The sequence below is a fragment of the Corvus brachyrhynchos genome, unplaced genomic scaffold (assembly GCF_000691975.1).
Source record: "Corvus brachyrhynchos isolate BGI_N302 unplaced genomic scaffold, ASM69197v1 scaffold6, whole genome shotgun sequence".
NCBI lineage: Eukaryota > Metazoa > Chordata > Aves > Passeriformes > Corvidae > Corvus > Corvus brachyrhynchos.
Genome location: NW_008238632.1, coordinates 1,868,683 through 1,889,204, shown reverse-complemented (window position 1 = coordinate 1,889,204; position 20,522 = coordinate 1,868,683). Strand labels below are relative to the sequence as shown.

Below are 20,522 nucleotides of genomic sequence, written 5' to 3'. Positions count from 1 at the left end.
GCTTTCCACGCGGGGGAGAGCCGCGGGGCGCCCGCGACGGAGTACCACCGGCCCGAAAATAAGGTGGAAGAGCCGCGGGAAAGCCCGTATCTCCCGGAGCGGGGAGATCAGTGCAGGCCCGCGCGTTCTCAAGCAGGGAGTACCGCTTTTCCTACTCCCCAAAAGTCTACGGCCCCCCGGGAAGAAGCATCTATCGAGCCTTCCGGCAGCATCCCTCCCACAGCCCCGCCGCGTCGCAGCGTCGGGTACCCGGCCGCCCCCGGCTCGTCCAAGGCAGCCCCTTCTCAGGCTCCCAACGGCAGAGAGACGGGAACCGCTGTTAAGAAAAGCAGGGAGAACCGGGTTCTAGCAGAGGAACTTGCCTTGAGAAGTCACTAAAAACTGGTAGCCACGCAGCTTTCAAAATTGATGTTTCAAAGCCTGGTAAAGTTTAAATCAGCTGATCGCTTCTCTCGGCTTTCCAGAGGAAGGTTTTAACAGGAGAGGGCAATAGACCGTATCGACTAAGTAAAAGGCAAAGCAAAAGCAGTTCTCTCGGGCAACCAGTCCTCTCTACCAGTCTCCTGCAGTGTCAGACAAGACAAGGGAAGGAAAAACTTTTATTCTTTTATTCAGAGCTGCCTTATAATCTTGAGTCTTCTTTTAACATCATACATGTTCAATTTCTCTCATCAGGACAGGCAGGGTAAAGGAGACAGGGCAAGGTTTTCAAAACGAAATGAGGTACTCATTAAGTATGAGTGCCTGAAGATGAAAACTGGTAATGCAGGAAAGGAAACCATAGGTACTGGAGACCAAGTCTGGCTGCAGAACACACTGAAGAAATGTGCCAATACATTTACATCAGCCTCTATTTGGACTCACCCCAAGCCCACATGCAACACAGTTTAAAGGAACGTGTGGATCACCTTGACAGTGTTTGCATATGGGAGAAAAAACCCAAACTCCTTCTGCCAAGTAAGTGCAGATGGAAAAAAAATCAAACTGTGCTTTCTGGAAATACTGTAGTAATTTGGACTATGCCTGAGTGTATCCTCTGGCAGAAACAATTTTGTCACCTCAGCAGTGAAATTATCACTAGAGAAGTGAATCTCTGACATTGCAGAGTATCAGGCTGCAAAACTGCTTTGGAGGCTAAATATTTCCCTGACTGAAACAGAGAAACAAATGTACCAGAAACATAAAAATTTTAATAGACTCTTTCACTTGTAAGGAATGTAGAATGATCATCCTAGTCCAAGTGCCCGACCAATTCAGGGCTGACCAAAAATTAAATCATTTTGTTAAGGGCATTCTCCAAATGCCTCTTTAACACTGACGAGCTTGGGACATTGACAACCTCTCCAGGAAGCCTGTTCCAGTGTTTGAATGCCTACTTGGTAAAGAAATGTTTCCTAATGTCCAGTCTAAACCTCCTCTGGTGCATCTTCGAACCATTCCCATGCATCTTATCACTGAATCCCAAGGAGAAGAGATCAGCACTTCACTTTCTACTGTTTCCCGAGGAGGGCAAGTGGATAGGGATGACGTTGCCCCTCAGTCTGCTTTGTTCCAAACTAAACAAGCCCAAAGCCCTCAGCCTCTCCTCACAGGACATGCCTTCCAGCCCTTTCACCAGCTTTGAGGTATGCTTCTGGATGCATTCAAGGACCTTCACAGCCTTCTTACCTTGTGGAGCCCAGAACTGAATGGAGAACTCAAGGAGAGGCTGCACCAATACCCAGTTTGGAAAGTCAAGTGTTCAAGTACCAAATCCTATCTTTTGGAACTCACCTGTGCTGTAAGGGCAGCTTCTCTTGCAAGATCTCTCATGGTACTCCTAATTTTAGTCTTGTCTATAGACAGGAAAGGGGGGTGGAGGGGAAGCTGTTGTCCCTTGCCAAACCACCCCTTTCTCAACATGGACCGAGGCCAGGTTCAGTACTAGTCTCCCACTGTCTCTCCAGCACTCCACAGTCAGAAAAAGTGTTCTGCTCTTCACTGGGGAGGAATTGAATAAAGCGACATGGAACCATCATCAGAGGTGACACTGCAGTGCAGGTACTTCCCCCCCACTGGCTGTTCATGTGTCCAGAGGGAACAGTGGCTGCTCAGTTCATATGTTGACTCTATTGAAGAGTTTTGGCCTGGCAGTGGGGCACAGATCATAGCAATGAATGGCTCTGTGGTTCCTTACCCTTATGAGATGATTATGACACCTTAACTCTCATCCTTTGATGGAAATTATGCTTAGTTCTGCATTTAACCTAGGTACAATGACACGGGTGAGAGGAAAAAAAATCTGCAGCAAATTGGCGTCTTCCTAAGGGCATAGTTTTTTTATAATGGCTTCTTGGATGAAAATGGTAAAGATCTCCATAAAAAGTGTAATGGAAAATTTGCTTTAATTAGAGTCTAATGCAACCATGAGGTTTATCAGGGAAGAATTGTGCAGAGTTGTATCCATTCCCCATCCCATGACCCTGAGCACAGCTGAGCAGTACTACTGAAAGGCACAGTACACTCTGCTTACACAGCAAAATTTGAGGCCAGCCCTGTACTTGGCTAGAAGAAAGAGATCACTTCATCACTGACACATACTCTGCACAAGCAGATACAAAGAATAATTTAAAATAGCTTTCCTTTATGAAAATGAAGATCTGGTGGGACACACAGCTAGGAAAAGTTGCATAAAGTATGGTCTTTACTGGTACAGGGTAAAAATGTGACCATCACCCAGTATTCATACATGAAATAAACCATGATTATGATACTCTTCTTAGAAAATACTCGCAGTATCTTTCACTGCATTTACTTTTTGAACAACATTTCTTAACTGGGAAAGTGAACACAAGAGTATAGCCAAAGATACCGTGTGCAATTAATTTAATAGCATTACAGAACAACAATCCACGCCTTTAGAACTTGATTAATCAGTATGTTTCTTGAACCAAACAGAAATCCAGACTTCAATAAAACAAAATCTTTCACAGGAGCAAGTTTGAAAGTAGAACACATTACATCTTTTAGATTGTTGTTGTTAACCATTTCACTAAACGAAAAAAAAAGATTGGAAGCTAGTATTTTGGTCATAAAATAAGATGTATTTCTTCAAAACAACTATAGCAAATATTCCCTGAGAATTAAGAATCAGCAACAACTATTGCCAAATTGTTTCTTTTGTTACAGTGCAGAAATATTACAGCACATTCTCATCATTTAAAGATCACACAGGAAGATTAAAGGCCACAGTTTTTATTTACTATGTGCATCTTCTGGATGTGCTCATCTTTCAAGAGAATTAAATCCGGATACAGCAACCCTCAGCACTGAAGCTAACCAGGACATGAGGGGAGAGAAGGCAGTTGAGGGAAGATTTAACCCATGTGCTGAGTGTGCATGTTCAGAATTCCTAATTTTTCCCCCTGCGCTAGGTTTTCTAAACTTGCCCTTCCAACTGATAGGCTATGGCAGCATTCTGGAATATCCCACTCCCTGTGTCCCCCCAGAAATGGGCATATAAAATACACACCTGCCACCAAAATGTTCCACTTAGACAAGTAACTTGTAATCGAAGCAGAAGAGGGAGATAAAACAGGAGTGGAGGAACTATTGAAGTTGAAATAATCAATTTTAATGCCTAAAATTAGATTTCATGGCCCATGGTACTGCTGAAAGCTGCATGCAGCACAGCTTTATTCTACATTATTCCTCAGCACACAGAATTAAAGTGCAGTAAATGTTTGGGATTTGGTACAGCACACTGTCATAAAAAAAGATAAAATCTTTTTTTTGTTATTAATGCAGCTCAAAAGGACATCAATCTGTGGGCAGTTTGCATTGACCACGAAAAATACAAGATCCTATTGGGATCCAAATTATCATGTTGTAGAAGAAAGTTTCTTCCTGTCCTGCCCTATACACCACATCAATATATGCATGTCTCCCTGTGGCAACATGTTAGTTCCCTGGCTCTTTCTCCAAGACAGAACAATCATTCTTTCCTTGCAGCTTGGAGGTCTTAGCTCAGCTGAATTCTTTCCTTCATTGCTTCAAAGCATCCAGCAGATCCAGCAGTGTCTGCTATTGGTTGATCTATGAGTGCTGCAACCCAGAAGGGTAGAGCATTTATTAATAGCAGACTATGAAAACCTGACCAGAGATCTGCAAAGACCCAACCTGCAAAGAGTCTTTCGATGGTAATGATAGTTGAGATGGGTTAACAGCAGAAGGGAGACAGCTTTAAGAAGGTAAAAAAAAAAGGCTAGCAGGAAACCAGGAGAGAAGGCTAACATACACCAATGAGTGCTGCAGTACTATCACAGTTGGATCCTAAAACACTATTCAAAGGTGTCCGGAGAAACATAACAAGTGAACATCTCTAGTTGCCCCAGAAAACTTAGATGGAAGTACCAGCATGTGGGCTGAGGGGTCAAACTGGGAATGCAAAGTATTCAACATACCTAGAACATGTTGTGCATATTCTAGTAACTGCAATAGTTTGGCCATGGTGGCTGGATCTGCTACGTTTACATCATGCCATTAATCTGCATGTATATATGTTCAACTGGTCTGGACACCAGTTCTCACTTTGGCCAGGCTGTCAGAGGTCCAGAAACACTGGATATATGGCCACATTCCTCTTCTATTTCTTGGAAAAACTTTTTAAGTGAAAATAGAAGACAAGTCTAATAGAAGAGATGGTTGCCCTATCTCTAAATCTTGGGGATTGTGAACCAATTAGTTTTGTGTATATTTCATTTTTCCATAACCATTTTCTCTATTATCAGAGTGTCTTTCTACATAACTTCATCAACTGTTTTACTCAAAGAGCTCTAAAGGAAAAAGATATGAAAATAATCTTTAATATCTTTGTGAAGCGGCAATCAAAAAGGTCAAACATATTAGCTGGCTATTAACTATGACATTTACTGTCGATCAAGAGTATTCATCATATTGCAAAAGAAAATAATGCAACGTGACTCACAGCAAAACATATAAATGCATCCTGGTGATACAAACTTCAGTTGACATTACAGTACTTTACAGTAAAAAGCCTTTATTTTCTCTTCCTTTCCTTTCTTTTCTTTTCTACAGTGACATTACATCAAAATACACTGCCAGTTACTTTTAATCTTTATAAGGAACAAGAAGACTCAGGCCTCTGCTCTCATTATTAGCCAGACAGATCACAAACTCGTGTTGGTGATTCAACTCTGAAGACAGCACTGATATCTGCTACGCCACTCTTCAGCCATTGAGCAGCTGTGGAACATTTTGCTAGTTCAAGTACAGTAAACCAAGCCCAAAAGGCTCCACGTGTTCAAGTGCACAACACTCCATTCAAGCAGTTTTACTTATAAAGAGACACTGAGATTAGTGACACTGTTGACACTTTAGCACAAGTCTGGTTGTAGGGGAAGAGAGAAAGGTTCCTGATGTGTCAGATCATCTTCTCTTCTAAACAGGAACTGCCAGACATGATGGAGTATAGATCTTGACTAGTTCGTCCCAAGCACAGTCCACCACCTATAAAGCAAACAGAATCTATTTAGATCCTTCACAAGTGTCATTTTTACAAAAACCACAGGGAACTTAACACATATTGTGGATTTAATACCAGTTAGTACTCTGACAGTGCTTCAAAATTATGCAATAATGAAATTGGTTTTGGTTTGGTTTTTTTTAAACTTTACTGAGAAACATGAAAATTAACAACCTCCTATTTTTCATACTCCCCATGAGGGAAGCAGGGAAACCTTTGGGTTTTGCCTATTCAAAATAGGCAAAAGAATATAACTGAAAATTAAATTAAGGAAGGGGACACAGAAGTCCAGACCTCGTCATGTTTATTCTCTTTATAGAGTCTCAGGATCTTTTTACCATAATACCGAAACACTTCATGACCAGATCTGAACAACTTTCTTACACTTGCAGGTACAGAAATTTGTTATAGACATTTTCCTAACATCTAGTGCTGAGGAATGGAAAACCATAAATGTTGAACAAAATTATACAGGAGGTTTCCTGAAGAATTAAGCCAGAATTTCAGTCTCACACTTGATAAGCTACAAGATCACTGTCTATTGTTGAGAAGAGAGATGTGTATTTGCTGAGCATTGAGATCTGGGGGCTGTAGCGTTGCTTCAAGGACTACCTAGACCCCACTAGTCCGATAAGAAGTGGTGCCACTTGTGGCAAAGGCATATTATAAACACAGAGACTGATTCGAGTATAACTGAAACTTTTTTGAATTCAATGTCCCAAGCTCTATCCTAGATGAAGGCTTGAACTTTAAACCAGAAAACCAGAAGGTTAACCTAAGTCTATAGTGTTAAAAGATTTTAACAAATAACAAGAATACAAGGAAAAAGACTACAGAATGCTTTAGGTTTGAAAATTAATTCAAAATGCCCTTTAGAGTCTGTAACAAAGTGAAAGGGTTAACCACACTGACAATTACTCAAGAAGATGACCTATCATATATATTCACAAAGTATTGTGGGAGGCAAGAACTAAGGCAAACAGAAGAAGAAAGAGGAGAGCTAAAGAGAAAAAGCTGATGAGGTCCACAAATAAATGCCAGTAAATCTGGCTGAATCTATATTGCATTATCTTTACAATGTCATTTCCAGTTGGGATCACAAAAGATACAGTATTGGATCCTCTGCACAACAAGCTTCCTTCTGCTGCAGACTACAATTCCTGTTCTCTTCTAGAGCCAGAATGAACAGCTGCACACTAAAAATTTGGAAATCCAATGACAGTATTTGATTTCAGACTATAATTAGCCCATTTTGTGTTTACTATACTGCACTATTATTCATTTTTATTGCTTCCTTAGCTGGTTCTGCTTAGTTATTTGAAGTGCTTTCCATATACATCTAAATGTGTCAAAAAAACTCTTGACAATATGTCTGTCTATTCATACGACATAATAGAGCTTTCTGTAGCATAATGTTCTGCTGCATTGCAGTCTCCCAAATCATACCAAAAAGAAAATTTGCGTTTTCCACTAAATGCTGTGTAGAAACTGGCAATCACATAAACTTCAGGTTTTTTACTATTCTCCACAGCTATAGATCAGTGTTCTATAGGCAATACTTTCTACTTTTGTAAAGAAACAAGAAACAGAAATAACATTTGGAAAAAATCCCAAGGGAATTCCCACCTGTTATCAATGTAATTAGCATCCCTGAAACCGCCTCTGAACAAATATAGTTATAGAACCATTTAATCTAGCAACACTAAAAATAAACAGGGGATATTAAAAGAGTTGAATAGGATCACTTGCGATAAGATGCCCAACTCACTGATTTAATGATACCACATGAAAGGAGAAAACATAGCCAGCCAACAAGAGGAAAACAAAAGCTACAGTAAGTAACAGTCAATCAAGTTCTCCTGTGCAGCAGGAAGTCTATAATGGAATACTGATATCAGAAACCATGATGAAAAATACACATGCAAAGTACAGCAAAGGGGTATCTATAGGAAACTGGGACACTGCAGCATGAAGAACATTAAAAAATGAAATAGCATTTCCATTTCTCCATACTTTCTCCAAAATACAGCCAAGACTGCCAGAGAAAGGGGGCAACTGTAATCTAAGAGTGCAGCAGCCAGCATTCACTGATGGAGAGTGCCACGTGCCCCTTTGCAGTAGCTCAGAGATTGTCACGGCCTCAAATACAAACGACTAAGATGAATCCTAAGATAAAGAGAAGGACCTGTTCATGCAGCAGCTGCATCAGTTTACAAAATGTCTTCTCCTTGCACTTTGCATTTTATCTTGTGACCTGTCTTATACAGTGGTCTTATGACAGTTATGTGCCTTCCCCCAGAAGAGGGGAATGTGGGATATTAAATATAAATGCTTTAAAAGTATTTAGAAATATCAGTTCTCATGTGACATATGACCATTTGTAATACATACTTTAAAGCTCTTTAGCCTTTTTTTAAATAAACTAAATGTTACTTAATTTAAATATTAAAACAGAAGTAGAAATTTTGTTGGGATGAGGGCTCATCCAGCACACCACAGCAAATAAATACAGCATACAAAAAAGTGTAAGATCCTCAAGTTTGTATCTTGATTAATGAGATGATGTTACTGACAGGTGGAGAAAATCCTCCTGTGGTGGGATGAAGACAAAGGAAAACAGAAAATGGACTCACGCTTTATTTGCATACCTGATAAAAGTCCCTGCCATTAGGAACATGAAGGGATGGAAGTTTGTCCTCCTGTAAAAATTGTCTGCTGTACTGGGGACAAATTTTACTCTGAGATTCAAACAAATCTCACTCATTTCAGTTTTTAGTGGGTGCGTGATTTTTTTCTTCTTTTTTTAACTGACATGCCAGTAGAATAGAGGATAGTTTATTTCAGTTGCGAAGAACTGTATAAATTGCAATATCCTTATAATATTGACTCCTTTCCATGGCATATTTTTGTATGTCATGCAACTTCTGTTATCATTTATGAATACTCTTGTAACTGCATAATGCAGTTTTACCATAGCAACTTTTAACTATTAACTATGCAGAGAAAAGGAGAATAACTAGAGCCTAACTGTAAAACAAGAATATTTTCTGTTGCACTGACTGGTAAACTACATCAAGAAATAACGCACATAGAAGAAGCATTCTAAGCCTGGTAATTTTCATTGCAACTAAAGCTACATGGAACAAAGGCAGTCTAACAAAATGACATTTATTACTTGCCTTTAATGCTTTTATTTCAGTAGCAAAGTTGTGGTACTAGCATACACACTAAAGGTACTATACTGTTACTACTGCAGAATAAATATCATGCCAATTTATCTGCCAGCAAAGATACAAAAGCAAGCACAAGAAGTGGGGATCACTGTATTTCTCTTCAAGTAAAGCCAAAAAGCAAGCAAACAAACAAAAAACTGCAATAATCTAGAAAGCTAATTGCTTGACTAGAAAATCATAGTTCAACTCAACTGAAACATCTATCCTGTATTTTATTGAAATGTTTATCCTAGTCCCAGAGTGTAACAATGTTTTCCACCAACTGATTTAATACTGACATCCATTCACTTATCAGAGCCATTTCCATTGACTCACTAACTGATTTACTCCCTTGACAGGCCCTCTGTTTCCCATTCATCACAATCATTTTGCCTTGCAATAGACTTAGACCTTTTCCAGCACCCGAGGGCAATCCATTCAGTCTAGTGCAATTACCTGCATGACATTCTGCCTCTTTACTGTTCAGAAGAAGCAAGAGAACAAGAAAAAACTCCCAAGTTAGCTACTAACTTTTTTATTCGGTACTTGAAGGCACAATAAATCTGCAAGCCCTAATCAAGATTAAATATATTCAAAAGAACAACTAAAAACTTATGAGTTCAATTACCCTTTATGAAAGGGTTTAACCATAACAAAGTACAGCCCTCTTTAGATTAATATCTCCAGAACTATCTTGGTGCCACTGAGCTTCCAGAGTGCTCATAATGAATCACATAATAATATATAAATGTGCCTGAGAGAGACTCATTTCTCAGCTTCTCCCCATCCCATTTTCAAATGAGACCTGTCTTTTTTTTTCTGTAGAAGAGACAGCAGAAAAAATATTCAGTTCTTGACTCCCATTAGTTGTGTGTCCCTTCCTCTTTTAGCTTCTTATGTGTCTCCTCAAAGATAATTTAATGGTCTATTTATATCATCATTACATATTTTTGAGGGATCCTGAACATCCTCTAAGCATGTGGGATGGAGATTAAGTGAAGATAAAGCAAGCTCTCAGGTTTGCTAGTCATCAGATTATTTTCACAGGTGAACATTGAAACTAACTGGTCAAGTGCATAATGGATCATGCATGAGTTTAAATTAATTCAATACCTATTTTCTTCTAGAAAATGTAGACCACTTCTGTGGCCTGTTTGGTTAGCAGTTGCCAGAGTGAACTGCACGATGCAACCTTTACACAGGAGTGGAAGTTTTATTTGCAAATAAAACTTTCTATTTTCAATTTGCAGCAACACCAATATTATTTTAAATCTACTTTCAAAAAAAACCCACCTTGATTTAATTATTATTTCCAGTAAAGACACTGGAAATAATGAAACAAACCCCAGAGCAGAACTTCTTATAAAGATCTAGGTTCAAACTAGAGTTATCAGAAACAGATGTTCCAAATACTGCTTAAAAAATTCATTTCTTTCTTAAGGAAAAAAAAAGGTAAAAGACTTCAGGGGTATTATTTTTCATATTGCAAAGATATGTCACAAACAACTGACCTAAGAAGCAGAGAGCTGTCTGAACATTTGTTCTGTTGCTCTGACATGGGCAATGGGAAGATGACTTGGAAGTCATGCCACACATTTCTAAATGCAAGTCTTCCAAGTGTGCATTTCAGTAAAATAAGTTGTAAGTTGTAAAGGAAACAGAGATGTGAGTTGCAGGTTAGAGAAAAGTCCTTGAAATCTCCACAGATTTTCTACCAATTCCTCCATCCTCTAAAAATTAGGAGAAAGACATCACCTCGGTCTTTCAAGAACTGGCTTAACTGGTAAGTCAATTTTAAGTTCTGTACAAGATACACTGGAACTGCAAAATGCCTTTCTGTGCTGATACTGACCTTGGTGACCCCAAATGCAGTCAATTTACAGCAGTGAAAACTGTGTTTTCCAGTGACCCTATCCAATCTTCCATCCTTCAGCTCAGAGTGAAGTTCCTTCCTTTTGGGATGTAATCACGAACAACCATAAGCCAAACAGTAACAGCTGCAAAATCCTGTTGTCTTACTATGAGCTTCACTAGGGCAATTCACTGGGACTTCTCAAACATTTATTGGTCATGCAGGAGAGAAACATATTCCACTACACTGACTAAAAGATAGGGCTCACAGAAGTAGCAAGTATTCGTAAGCCACTGCACCAAATACAGTGCACAAGCAACACATTTACTGAGTAAGAAACTACTGCCTCCCACCCTTCCCAGTACTTCAGTATCAAAATTGATTTTCCTCTCCATACACTTGAAGCTTTTACAGAACTGTGGTGCCTGACAGAAACCTTTCCAAACACCAAGACACTTTTGCTGATAATGCAGAGTGACCATTACTCATGAGTGGCTAGCTTTGACTTACACAGTGGAAGTTTAATTTTCACAGTTTGGGAAAGACATACCGGAAGCACCAGTAAGAAATATCACCTTCTTTTAGCCCCTCCAACTCAATAAGGTGTTCAGATTGGTTTAGCACTTGCAGCTGGTGAAATCTGGTATTTTCTGGAAAAAATGCACTCTGGAATTAGGTAAGTAGGTTCTTTTTATCTCAAAGAATCAAAGAAACTGCGTAACTTTAGCAGCATCCTAGAGAAGGAGCATAAGGAGACACTAGAGTGAAGTACAAATAGTGTTATAATTATAGCAGTGGGATAGCCACAACAGCTGGGTGGAAGCTATCAGGTCCTTGTAATTAAGTGTAACAGAGAAGAGCAAGCCATCAAAAGAAAAAAGCAGAGAAAGTCTTTTTTTCTGTACATTTCCACAAGATGTAACTAACTCCACTTTTATATGGAACAATCAACATTCCTGGGCCTCTTGAGTGTCCGCAATTAATTTAAATGAACAGCAAAATACATAGCCAAACAGCCTTACTAAAGACACCATCTGCATTTATATTTGGCTATACTGGTTAAGCCAATTTCTGCAGCCCCTCCTGTCCCTTCTGCTTTGTGTGTTGTCACAGCTAATGGAGCACACTGCAAAAGCTGCACAAAGAAAACAAGGAGCAGAACAAACCTGCACACCAAAACTTGACAATGAACAAAAATTACTCCATAAAGCTGGAGGAATTTAGAACTAGATTTCAAGTTCCCTTCAGGGCATGAAGCTCAAGTGTACACAGTTTGGCTACGGCCTCCCTCCTACTAGTAAGACATTACAGCCTTTGAAATTTTAGTGATGCAGGATACCATCGGTTTCACCTGATCAACAGGCTGATGCAGGCATCCCCTCTCAGCTCAAACTACCCCTGGCCAGGTACAAGGAAGGAGAAGACTGCGGTTCAGGAAGGAGAAGGAAGGTACAAGGAAGGAGAAGACTGTGGTGACACACCACAGCTTTAGAAAGCAGAGAGTGGAGGTTCAGGAAAGCCGAATCACAAGGCCAAGTGTAACAGAGAGCACAAGAGCCACGGGTACCACACTGGTACCATCACTGTCTCCATTATATGGGGTGTTGTGTGTGTCATGGTTTAATCCCCACCAGCGACTGAGTACCACGCTGCTGCTCACTCACCCCGACCCCATCAGGTGGGATGGGAAGGAGAATTGGGAAAAAAAGGAGGTGCAGCCAGAGGATTAGAGGAAAAAAAACAAACAAACCAAACCAACCAAACAAACAAAAAAACCCTACCCAAACTTGTTGACAGAAATAGCAATTTACACAGACCCATATGTAATGTAATTATGATTCAAACACACACAATCACAATAGAAGCAAATCCTAAGTGATCACTATTTGTGCTGTACACAAGTTATTCTAAAAGCTAGACTTCAGCATGCACTCAGATAACAGATGATTTTAAACTAGAGAACTGACACTAGGTTCATACTCATTTGGAGCTGAACATTTCCAAAGGGAGCACCTCAGCACTGTCCACTGTGGAGTCCTGTTCTGATCCGGCACGTCACAGGTGTCTACATGTGCTTTTCACATACCAAGTGCTCTCAGCCACTACACCACTTGCCATCAGTCCCATTGAAAGTCACGTACCCTTGCAGTTTAGGAATGCCATTGTTCATAGCACAGAAGTGTAAGAGAAATTGAAAGATTTCTCTCTTGTTCCCATTAGATACTTAATCCTGCTCTCAGCAGCACAACAGAAAGCCTGAATCAATGCAAAACAGTAATTTATACATTCCACTGGCTGCTTTACATAGTTCAGAAGAGATGCGAGATGTAGCTAAAAAAGATTTTCAGACGAAATTCAGAGCATCAGATTTTTTTACATTTGTGGTAGGCAAAATAGTTTTAGAACTGCAACAGAAAGGGCTGGGTATCTTTTTGTCCACGATTTAAAGAAATTCATGATATATGTGTATTTTCTATTCTTTATATACTTATGGAAATAATTTCAGAATCAAGACAAGAAGGGAATGTTTGCAGGATCTGTACTTTTTATCTGTGTCATTAATGGATTGCCTAACGATATTTAAAATTAATTCATGACTCCCATATGGCATTCAACCTACAACAGAAGAAAAAGGCTGTTTTTAAATAAAGCTGCAGAAGTAATATCAAAGGAAGTTACCTACAGCATGTAAACATGCATGTAAACACAGCAAAATCCCAGGAAGAGATGTCTTAAAGGAGTATTACATTTTTATTCATTAGAACATTCACAGTAAATATCAGGAGAGCAGTAAGAAATCCAGTGAGCTACAGAGCACAACTCCACTATGTGGTCTAGCATCACGAGCCCCAAGCAAGGAATACTTTATAGCTGATTACCAATTTTAATCCCTACACACATCCTATGTTTATCTAGTGTGTATACAAGGAAGCAAAGTTTAGTTGTTTTTCTTATCCCTAAACTTCGGGAAGAACTACCTGGTTTAAAAAACTGCATACTCTTAATTTGGCTGACAGGGTAAACAGATTTGGTCAGTTCTTAATATTACACATCATCACAAATTTAAAAGATTTTTGGTGCTTACAGTCTTGTCACTGTTCTCATGTGTGCCCAGGCTACTTTGGCTGAAAGCTGGAGTTGGTTGTATTTTCTCCTGGAAAACATGCCTGGCAAACTCTCACATCAGCACTTGCAGTTTAACAGAGAAATACCCTGAATATAATGATGATCATTTCTGTTAATGCTTTGCACTGAAAAATACACATTTTTCTATGCATCTGAAAGTTTGTTTGTTGTCTCAAACTTCGATGAACCTAGCACTAACATTATGGTGGGGAAAAAAACCTCAAAGCAAACATCTGATTTTTAAAATTCAAAGCTTTCAAAAAACACCTACTTTACATAGAGGCAGATAATCCAAAATAGATACTAGAATATTTAATTAAGCACGAAGGAGGCTTTTTTTCATCTAGCAAATACTAGTGGGTGTCTTCACATTCCTTATGATCAGATTTCTCTCCACATGTTGCCTCCCTTAATACAAGAACCAGCCTGTCTGCATGTACCTACTCTCTGCCTGTGGGTTCTGTGCAAAGCTCAGTCAGCTCCACAGGAATGTCTTGTAATTCCTAGATTACTAGCTACTTAATCACAGTATCTATTCTGAACACTTTCAGTAGTGCAGATAATTTTTTCCTTGACATGTAAAAAATACTTGAAAAATGCTGAAGTTCATTGTGCAAAGCCAAAGAAAACATAGTCTGTCTAGACAACAAAAAATATCATTAAGAATGAAAGCAAAGGTTAATGACCAGAATGGTACTTAATTTGAGTATAAATGAATAGCTTGTCCATTATAAATAAAATACCCTGCATTCTCCCTGGATCCTTCTCTTTCTCCCTCGAGGAGAGAAGCAGTTCAAATCTCAAGTCGTAACTCCTTATAAAGCACACAGTGAAAATCACAAATAATGCAAATACATGAAGAAAACAAATAATGGAGCTCATCATCAGATTGATAAAGAACAGACATAAAGGCAACCTACATGTTGGGAACAGCAGCATAAAATTTAAGCAAATAATCTGTGTCGGATGGATGCAGAAGCCAGGGAAAGACTCCAAGGGCTCATACTGGAAGCAACTATTCAGCAGGTGTTCATAGAATCATAGAATGGTTTGGGCTGGAAGGGACCTTAAAGATTATCTAGTTCTAACCCCCCTGACATGCACCCAGACACCTTTCACTAGATGAGGTTATCCAAAGTCCCTTTCAGCCTGGCCTTGAATGCTTCCATCCACAACTCTGGGTAAGCTGTTCCAGTGTCTCATCACCCTCACAGTAAAGAATTTTTTCCTTATACCTACCTAACTCAATGATCTCTCAGTTTGAAGCCATTACCCCTTGTCCTATCACTACATGTTCTTGTAAAAAGTTCCCCTTCAGCTCTCTTGGAGGATCCCTTTAGGTACTGGAAGGCTGCTACAAGGTCTCCCTGGAGCCTTGTCTTCTCCAGGCTGAACAACCCCAACTCTCTCAGCCTGTCTTTATATGAGAGATGCTTCAGCCCTCTGATCATCTTCATGGCCTTTCTCTGGACTCATTCCAACACATCCATGTCCTATTCAGAGCTGATCAAAGTACTCAAGGTGGTGTTTCATGGGTCTTCCTTTGAAAATGGGGGTTATGTTTCCCTTGTGTTCACTCTTTAACTTAGTGAGAGTTTAATTTTATCACAGGTTTTTAAACTTCTTTTAAAAAAAACAACATTCACATTTTGCATTGCTGTGATATCCAACCCTCACAATACATTAAATCAACTCAATGGAAAAAACCAGAGGAATATCAAAGCTGTTGCAAATGCCAAACTTCTGTCTGGAACGCACATTGGCACACAGTAAATATGGATATGTACCCTAGATTTACAGATTCGTGCACTAAGTCCAACATCAGACTTGTAGAATTTCTGCGTGGAAAAAAAGATACCTGAATGCACAAATGTCCTAATGTTGATGGGTATGCACACCATCATTTTCCTTTTTTTCAACATACAAGTGCATGTGCAGCATGCACATGAATTTTCTTTCAATTCATTATCTACCATGAAGCAATGGGCTTATACTCAAAATAATCACATTCTCAATACAAAATGAAAGAAAAAAAATCTTCTCTCTTCATTCAGATCAAATGCAAAACCCCTATCAGCTTCATGGAAAGCTGAGCTGGGCTCAGCACGTGCACTGCTGTGGGACTGAAGCCCTAAATGCTACGCTATGCTTGCTGCTCCCTCTGGACCCAGTGCAGACAAAATCATATCTGTGCAATCACTTGGGATGAAGTTTCCAACCCCAGCAACTGGCCTTTATGTATTCTTGCCTTGCACTGATAAAAAACAATCTGAACCTTGAAAGCTTTTTTTCAGCCTTACAAATTCCCCTATGTGGTTCACAGCACGACCTTGCGAGCAGTTATTGCAGCACCACTGAAGCAACAGAATTTAAGGAAAAACCAACCAGGTAGAAAACCCATCAAGCTATCATTTGGCTGGAATGGTTCCACATGAAGTAAGCTAAGTATTTTGCCAAACTTACACCTTTCTCCTGTGTCCTTTTACCAGCAGAAATTGCAACGGTTTTAATTTGCTTTGTCCAAACAGAACTGGAATGCAGATGTTACAATTTTTATCTGGGGTAAAAAATTCATTTTATTGTGAATTTGAGAAGAATCTAGATACAAATTATATCTCTGGCACATTAAATAGTGCATTAGGACCAGTTAATACAATTACAGTAATTTTTGTGTGAAAACTAAAGGCTTTCTCATGTTAAAGCAAATAATTAACTTCAGTTTTTCAGAGTTTCTTGTTTGAAAAAAACACTTCGTATTACAAAAAAATTTAAAAATCCTCTGTTTACAAAATAAAAACAACTGTAGCAACAGAAGGAGAGGGGAATCCTTACAGAACTAGTACATAAATAAGTGCCACTGATAAAACAGGTTCTACTTATTCACATGAATAGCTGAGGGGTTTAAATTTCAGCCACAGATTAAGCCTCCCCTAGTCCTCCAAACAGTATGCCAAACCAGGTATAGGCATCATGTGTGACACTACCAATATTTAACTTGACAACTTAAGCAGATGGAAGAAAGCTCTGGATCTCAGCTTAGCATTCTAGACTCTTCTCTACTACTCTTCCTTCCAAAACAAAAGACTTCATTTTCCCAGAGCTCACTGTGGCTTTCAGTTATCTAATTTTACAATCTTGTCTGTCCCGCCCTCCTGTCCTACCCAGTGCAAGGAACTGCTTTACAAATAAAAATGGACCTGAAATGAGGTTTATTTAATAAGCATTCAGCCAGATTCACTTCCAGAAGCTTACTGCAATAGGGTGACTTATTCAGGGTCTGAGTCCTGCAGCCCAGCCATGACCACAGTAGCTGTAACAGGCAAGTGAAAAGTAAATTCATTCCAGCTCTTACCTGACCACGGTTGTGGAGACTTAAATCCAGACCACATGTAAATTCAGTATGATGCTCAACTGTTTCCAGCAAAGGATTAGTCTTGGAAAAGTCCCAGAATCTATAGAGAGATAAAGGAGGGAGAGAAAGAGAAGAAAAAAAAAAAAATCAAACAAACCACAGTTAAAGTAATTGAAAGGCCATTTCAAAAATATAATGCAAGATATTGACAAATCTGTCGCTGCCAGGGTATTTAAAAAAGCAAACTCATCCACTTAGGAAACATAACAAATCATACTCCTGCAAAGCCATCTGCTGATTTGCATAAATTAAACCCCACTGGGCAAAGTCATCTTTGTGTCCTGTTGCAGAAACTGAGATCAAAGTTGGCACCAAGGAGCAGTCGTTGGGACATTATTAAAAGAGGATAAAAAATGTAGGTTAGAATACTCTTGCTATATTTCTTGATGGCTGGGGAATTTTATCCCTGAAAGATATTAGCACAATTTATGATTTTTCTCTGGTTTTGGTATCATTAACTATGTGGTCTTTATTTAAATAAAAGTTACACATTCATTTAGAGATCTCAGTCATGCACATTCTCAAATTTGAGACTGTGTTCCTGGAAAACAGAATTTAATATTATAATTTAGTAACAAATTTGTACTACATAGATCAGCTACATTACACAGTTAATTCCACTAGTCCATATTTTTAAAGCAATTTTTGTTTTGAGCCTCGATTGATAAAAAATACTTAGAAAATAACAATTCTGAGGTCCTCTACTTCTCCCAGCTACTGTCCCAATAGATGCAGTGTCCATTCATGCAATTAACAGCAAGTATGAGAGATGTAAGAGTAGTTGGGATTAAAATATAGGTAAAAGACACCTCAGTCATGAAAAAAACAATTCAAACCCAGAACCTTCAGAGGGTAACACCCCATATGATGGCACAAAACAAAGGTTTGTTCCTCTTTCTTGTGTTGTATATACTGCTGAGAAAAGTCCACAGGCTGCACAGCACAGCACATTTTGTGGGCTGTCAGGTGTAATCAAATTTTCTACAGCCCAGATTTTCACACAGGGGTCAATTATACGCTTTACTACTTCTGTAACAATCACAGAGGTCTCTTTGCCTTGCTCTTATTGGGAAAAGTGACAATACTTAACAAGAACAGCTCGTTATCAGACCAACTACACTGGAAGTACTGTAAGTTCAAACCAATTCAGGTAAAATAGCAAACACTGGAGTTAGCAGGGTCAGTTTGTTTAACATGTAGATGCTATTTCCCTCATAAACAAGGAGAGTGGTATCAGCACAATGGCTATGCCATAGCAACAATCCTCTTAATTTTTTCCTAGTACCTGAGATCTAAAATAAACAACCTATTTTGCAGGACAGAGGAGCAAAAGACCATCTCAGCATTTTCATCCTCCTACATTTGTTTATAAGAAGGTAAGGAAACAAATTTTGCTGGTTTTAAGTAATAGTGTTAACCTTCCATACCACATTAGCTCTCTACTAGTTCTTGAAAGACAGATGCTCATAACCGAAAACTAAAGAAGATAACTTTAGATCTACATGAATAAAAACTTTAAAAAGACTTTCTGACCAATTTTAAAAACAGTAGGATGATATGGTGGTTGCATGAAGTCATGCTGTAAAAAGTCAGAACCAGTTTAGAGGTTAAGAGTACTGCAACTTAGTTAGAGTTCAACAGACTGACTGGAAGCTTTGGTATCTTTTTAAAATATATAAATAAGTACTAGTGAAAGCTCAAAAAAATGTTCAGTCTCAGGACTGAGAACCATTAATTAATTAATTAATTATGATTAATTAATGATGTTAATTAAGTAAAAAAATTAATGATGGTTCTCATAACAACTTTGCAATCCAAAGTGAGAAACACTGTCTATAGCATAGCTTCCAAAACCACCATGGTGACAACACTGTTTTCTTCAGAGTCAACTTCCATCACATTCTGCAGACTGAGAGGGCAATGCAATTTTTCTAAGAAACTGTTTACCACAGCAGGATGGCTATACAGCAAAGCGAAGATGCATTCACAGCACAAATAGGTGTGCTTCCATTACTTTAGTTGTAAGTGTATCCACACAATTAGCAGCATGAACTAAAAAATGGCCCAGACAACCACATGGGCTTTTACGGTCCCTTACAGGTTGGTACAGCCTGTACAATCACAGGTGTGTCACTCAGAACTGCTACTTTTACCCATATCATGTATGAAGCCACAACTTCAGTCACATCTGCACTGATCAGAGACACCCCAAAACCTATATGAGTGCATTTTCTTAAACTTTTTAACACTGGAATTGTTAAAAAGTATAACTTTTCCCTCATTTCTCTACAGTTTGTTTTACATGTATCTGACATGCAATTCATAAGCTGCACATATATTGCAAGTGGACTGCTTATTCTAAATGAGACATTATGAGAAGAGAAAAAGCCAGTTATGCTATAGATTTTGTACTTTGTACCACCCATAGCAGTGTCACGAAGACCTCTGCTCCCCTACCAAAACACTTTCACCAACCCAAATACAGTTTGTCCTGCATATGTCCTGCCTTGTCCTCACCCCCACTGTACCCTCACCAAATGCCCCTGCACCTTCCCCACTGGCTGGGAAAAAAGAGGCAGCGTATCATTTCAGGTTCCAGTGTCTGTACAATGCACTGCAGCAGCCTGTTGCTGCATGATGAGGAGCTGGCAGATCAGTAAGAAGATTAGACAGGTGGTGAATTCATGCTACGTCTCTTACCTTCCTTAAGGCAGTACTTGGGGTTTCCCTCTCTTGCATGCTCATGCGTTTCCCTTAAATTTGTAGAAGCTTAGTAAATTTAGACTACAAGTTTCCTGTCAAATCTAGTTAAGTTTTCAATAGGTTCAAAAGTTACTTCAGGAAACAATTGTGTGAAAAAGCATGTATGGAAGCACGAAGAACAACTCCTCAAGTCTGTGTCCTTCTGGGTAAGAAAAATATATTTATGATAAATATTTATTCATGAAAACTTTACTACTGCTCTTAGGTTACTAGATGCCTTCAAACATAGTGTTTTTAGGTGGGTGTGAATCAGCTGTTTAGAGGCTGCTTTCCATAAAAGCCCACTCAACAACGACTAATGCTAGCTTTCACACACAACCACAGCAGGCAAAAGTCACAGTAGCATGTGGATGTAGAAAGGCAAGAACCTTTCAAGAGCAACAAAGAACTCAGTGCTAGTTTACTGCATGTGTATCACACAATTCACCACCCTGCTCCTAGTCTCTAATTCCTGTGCTGACTTGTAAAAGCTCTTCCTGCAAACTAGGAACACCACTGTCAGAGTAGAGCTTAGTGTTGGGCTACAACAAGTAGTTGGATACAGGCCAATTAGGGCAACGATGTTACTTCAGGCATTAACTGGGAACATCTGTTTCCACTAATATTCTGAAGAGATTATTTCATTACAGTTCC

The 20,522-nt window shown here is 39.1% G+C and overlaps 1 protein-coding gene across 1 annotated transcript in view; it reads right to left on the bottom strand.

Annotated features, from left to right (window-relative positions):
• Positions 1-2,848: 2,848 nt before the first annotated feature.
• The window catches only part of PEX7 (peroxisomal biogenesis factor 7), a 62,591-nt gene continuing 44,917 nt past the window's right edge, over positions 2,849-20,522 (bottom strand). The window contains exons 10-11 of the mRNA XM_017737260.1: positions 17,067-17,166; positions 2,849-5,508 (exon numbers count right to left, since the gene is read on the bottom strand). Of these exons, the coding sequence (XP_017592749.1) occupies positions 5,440-5,508; positions 17,067-17,166 (169 nt within the window). The 3' untranslated portion in view covers positions 2,849-5,439. The remainder of the gene's footprint in view (positions 5,509-17,066; positions 17,167-20,522) is intronic.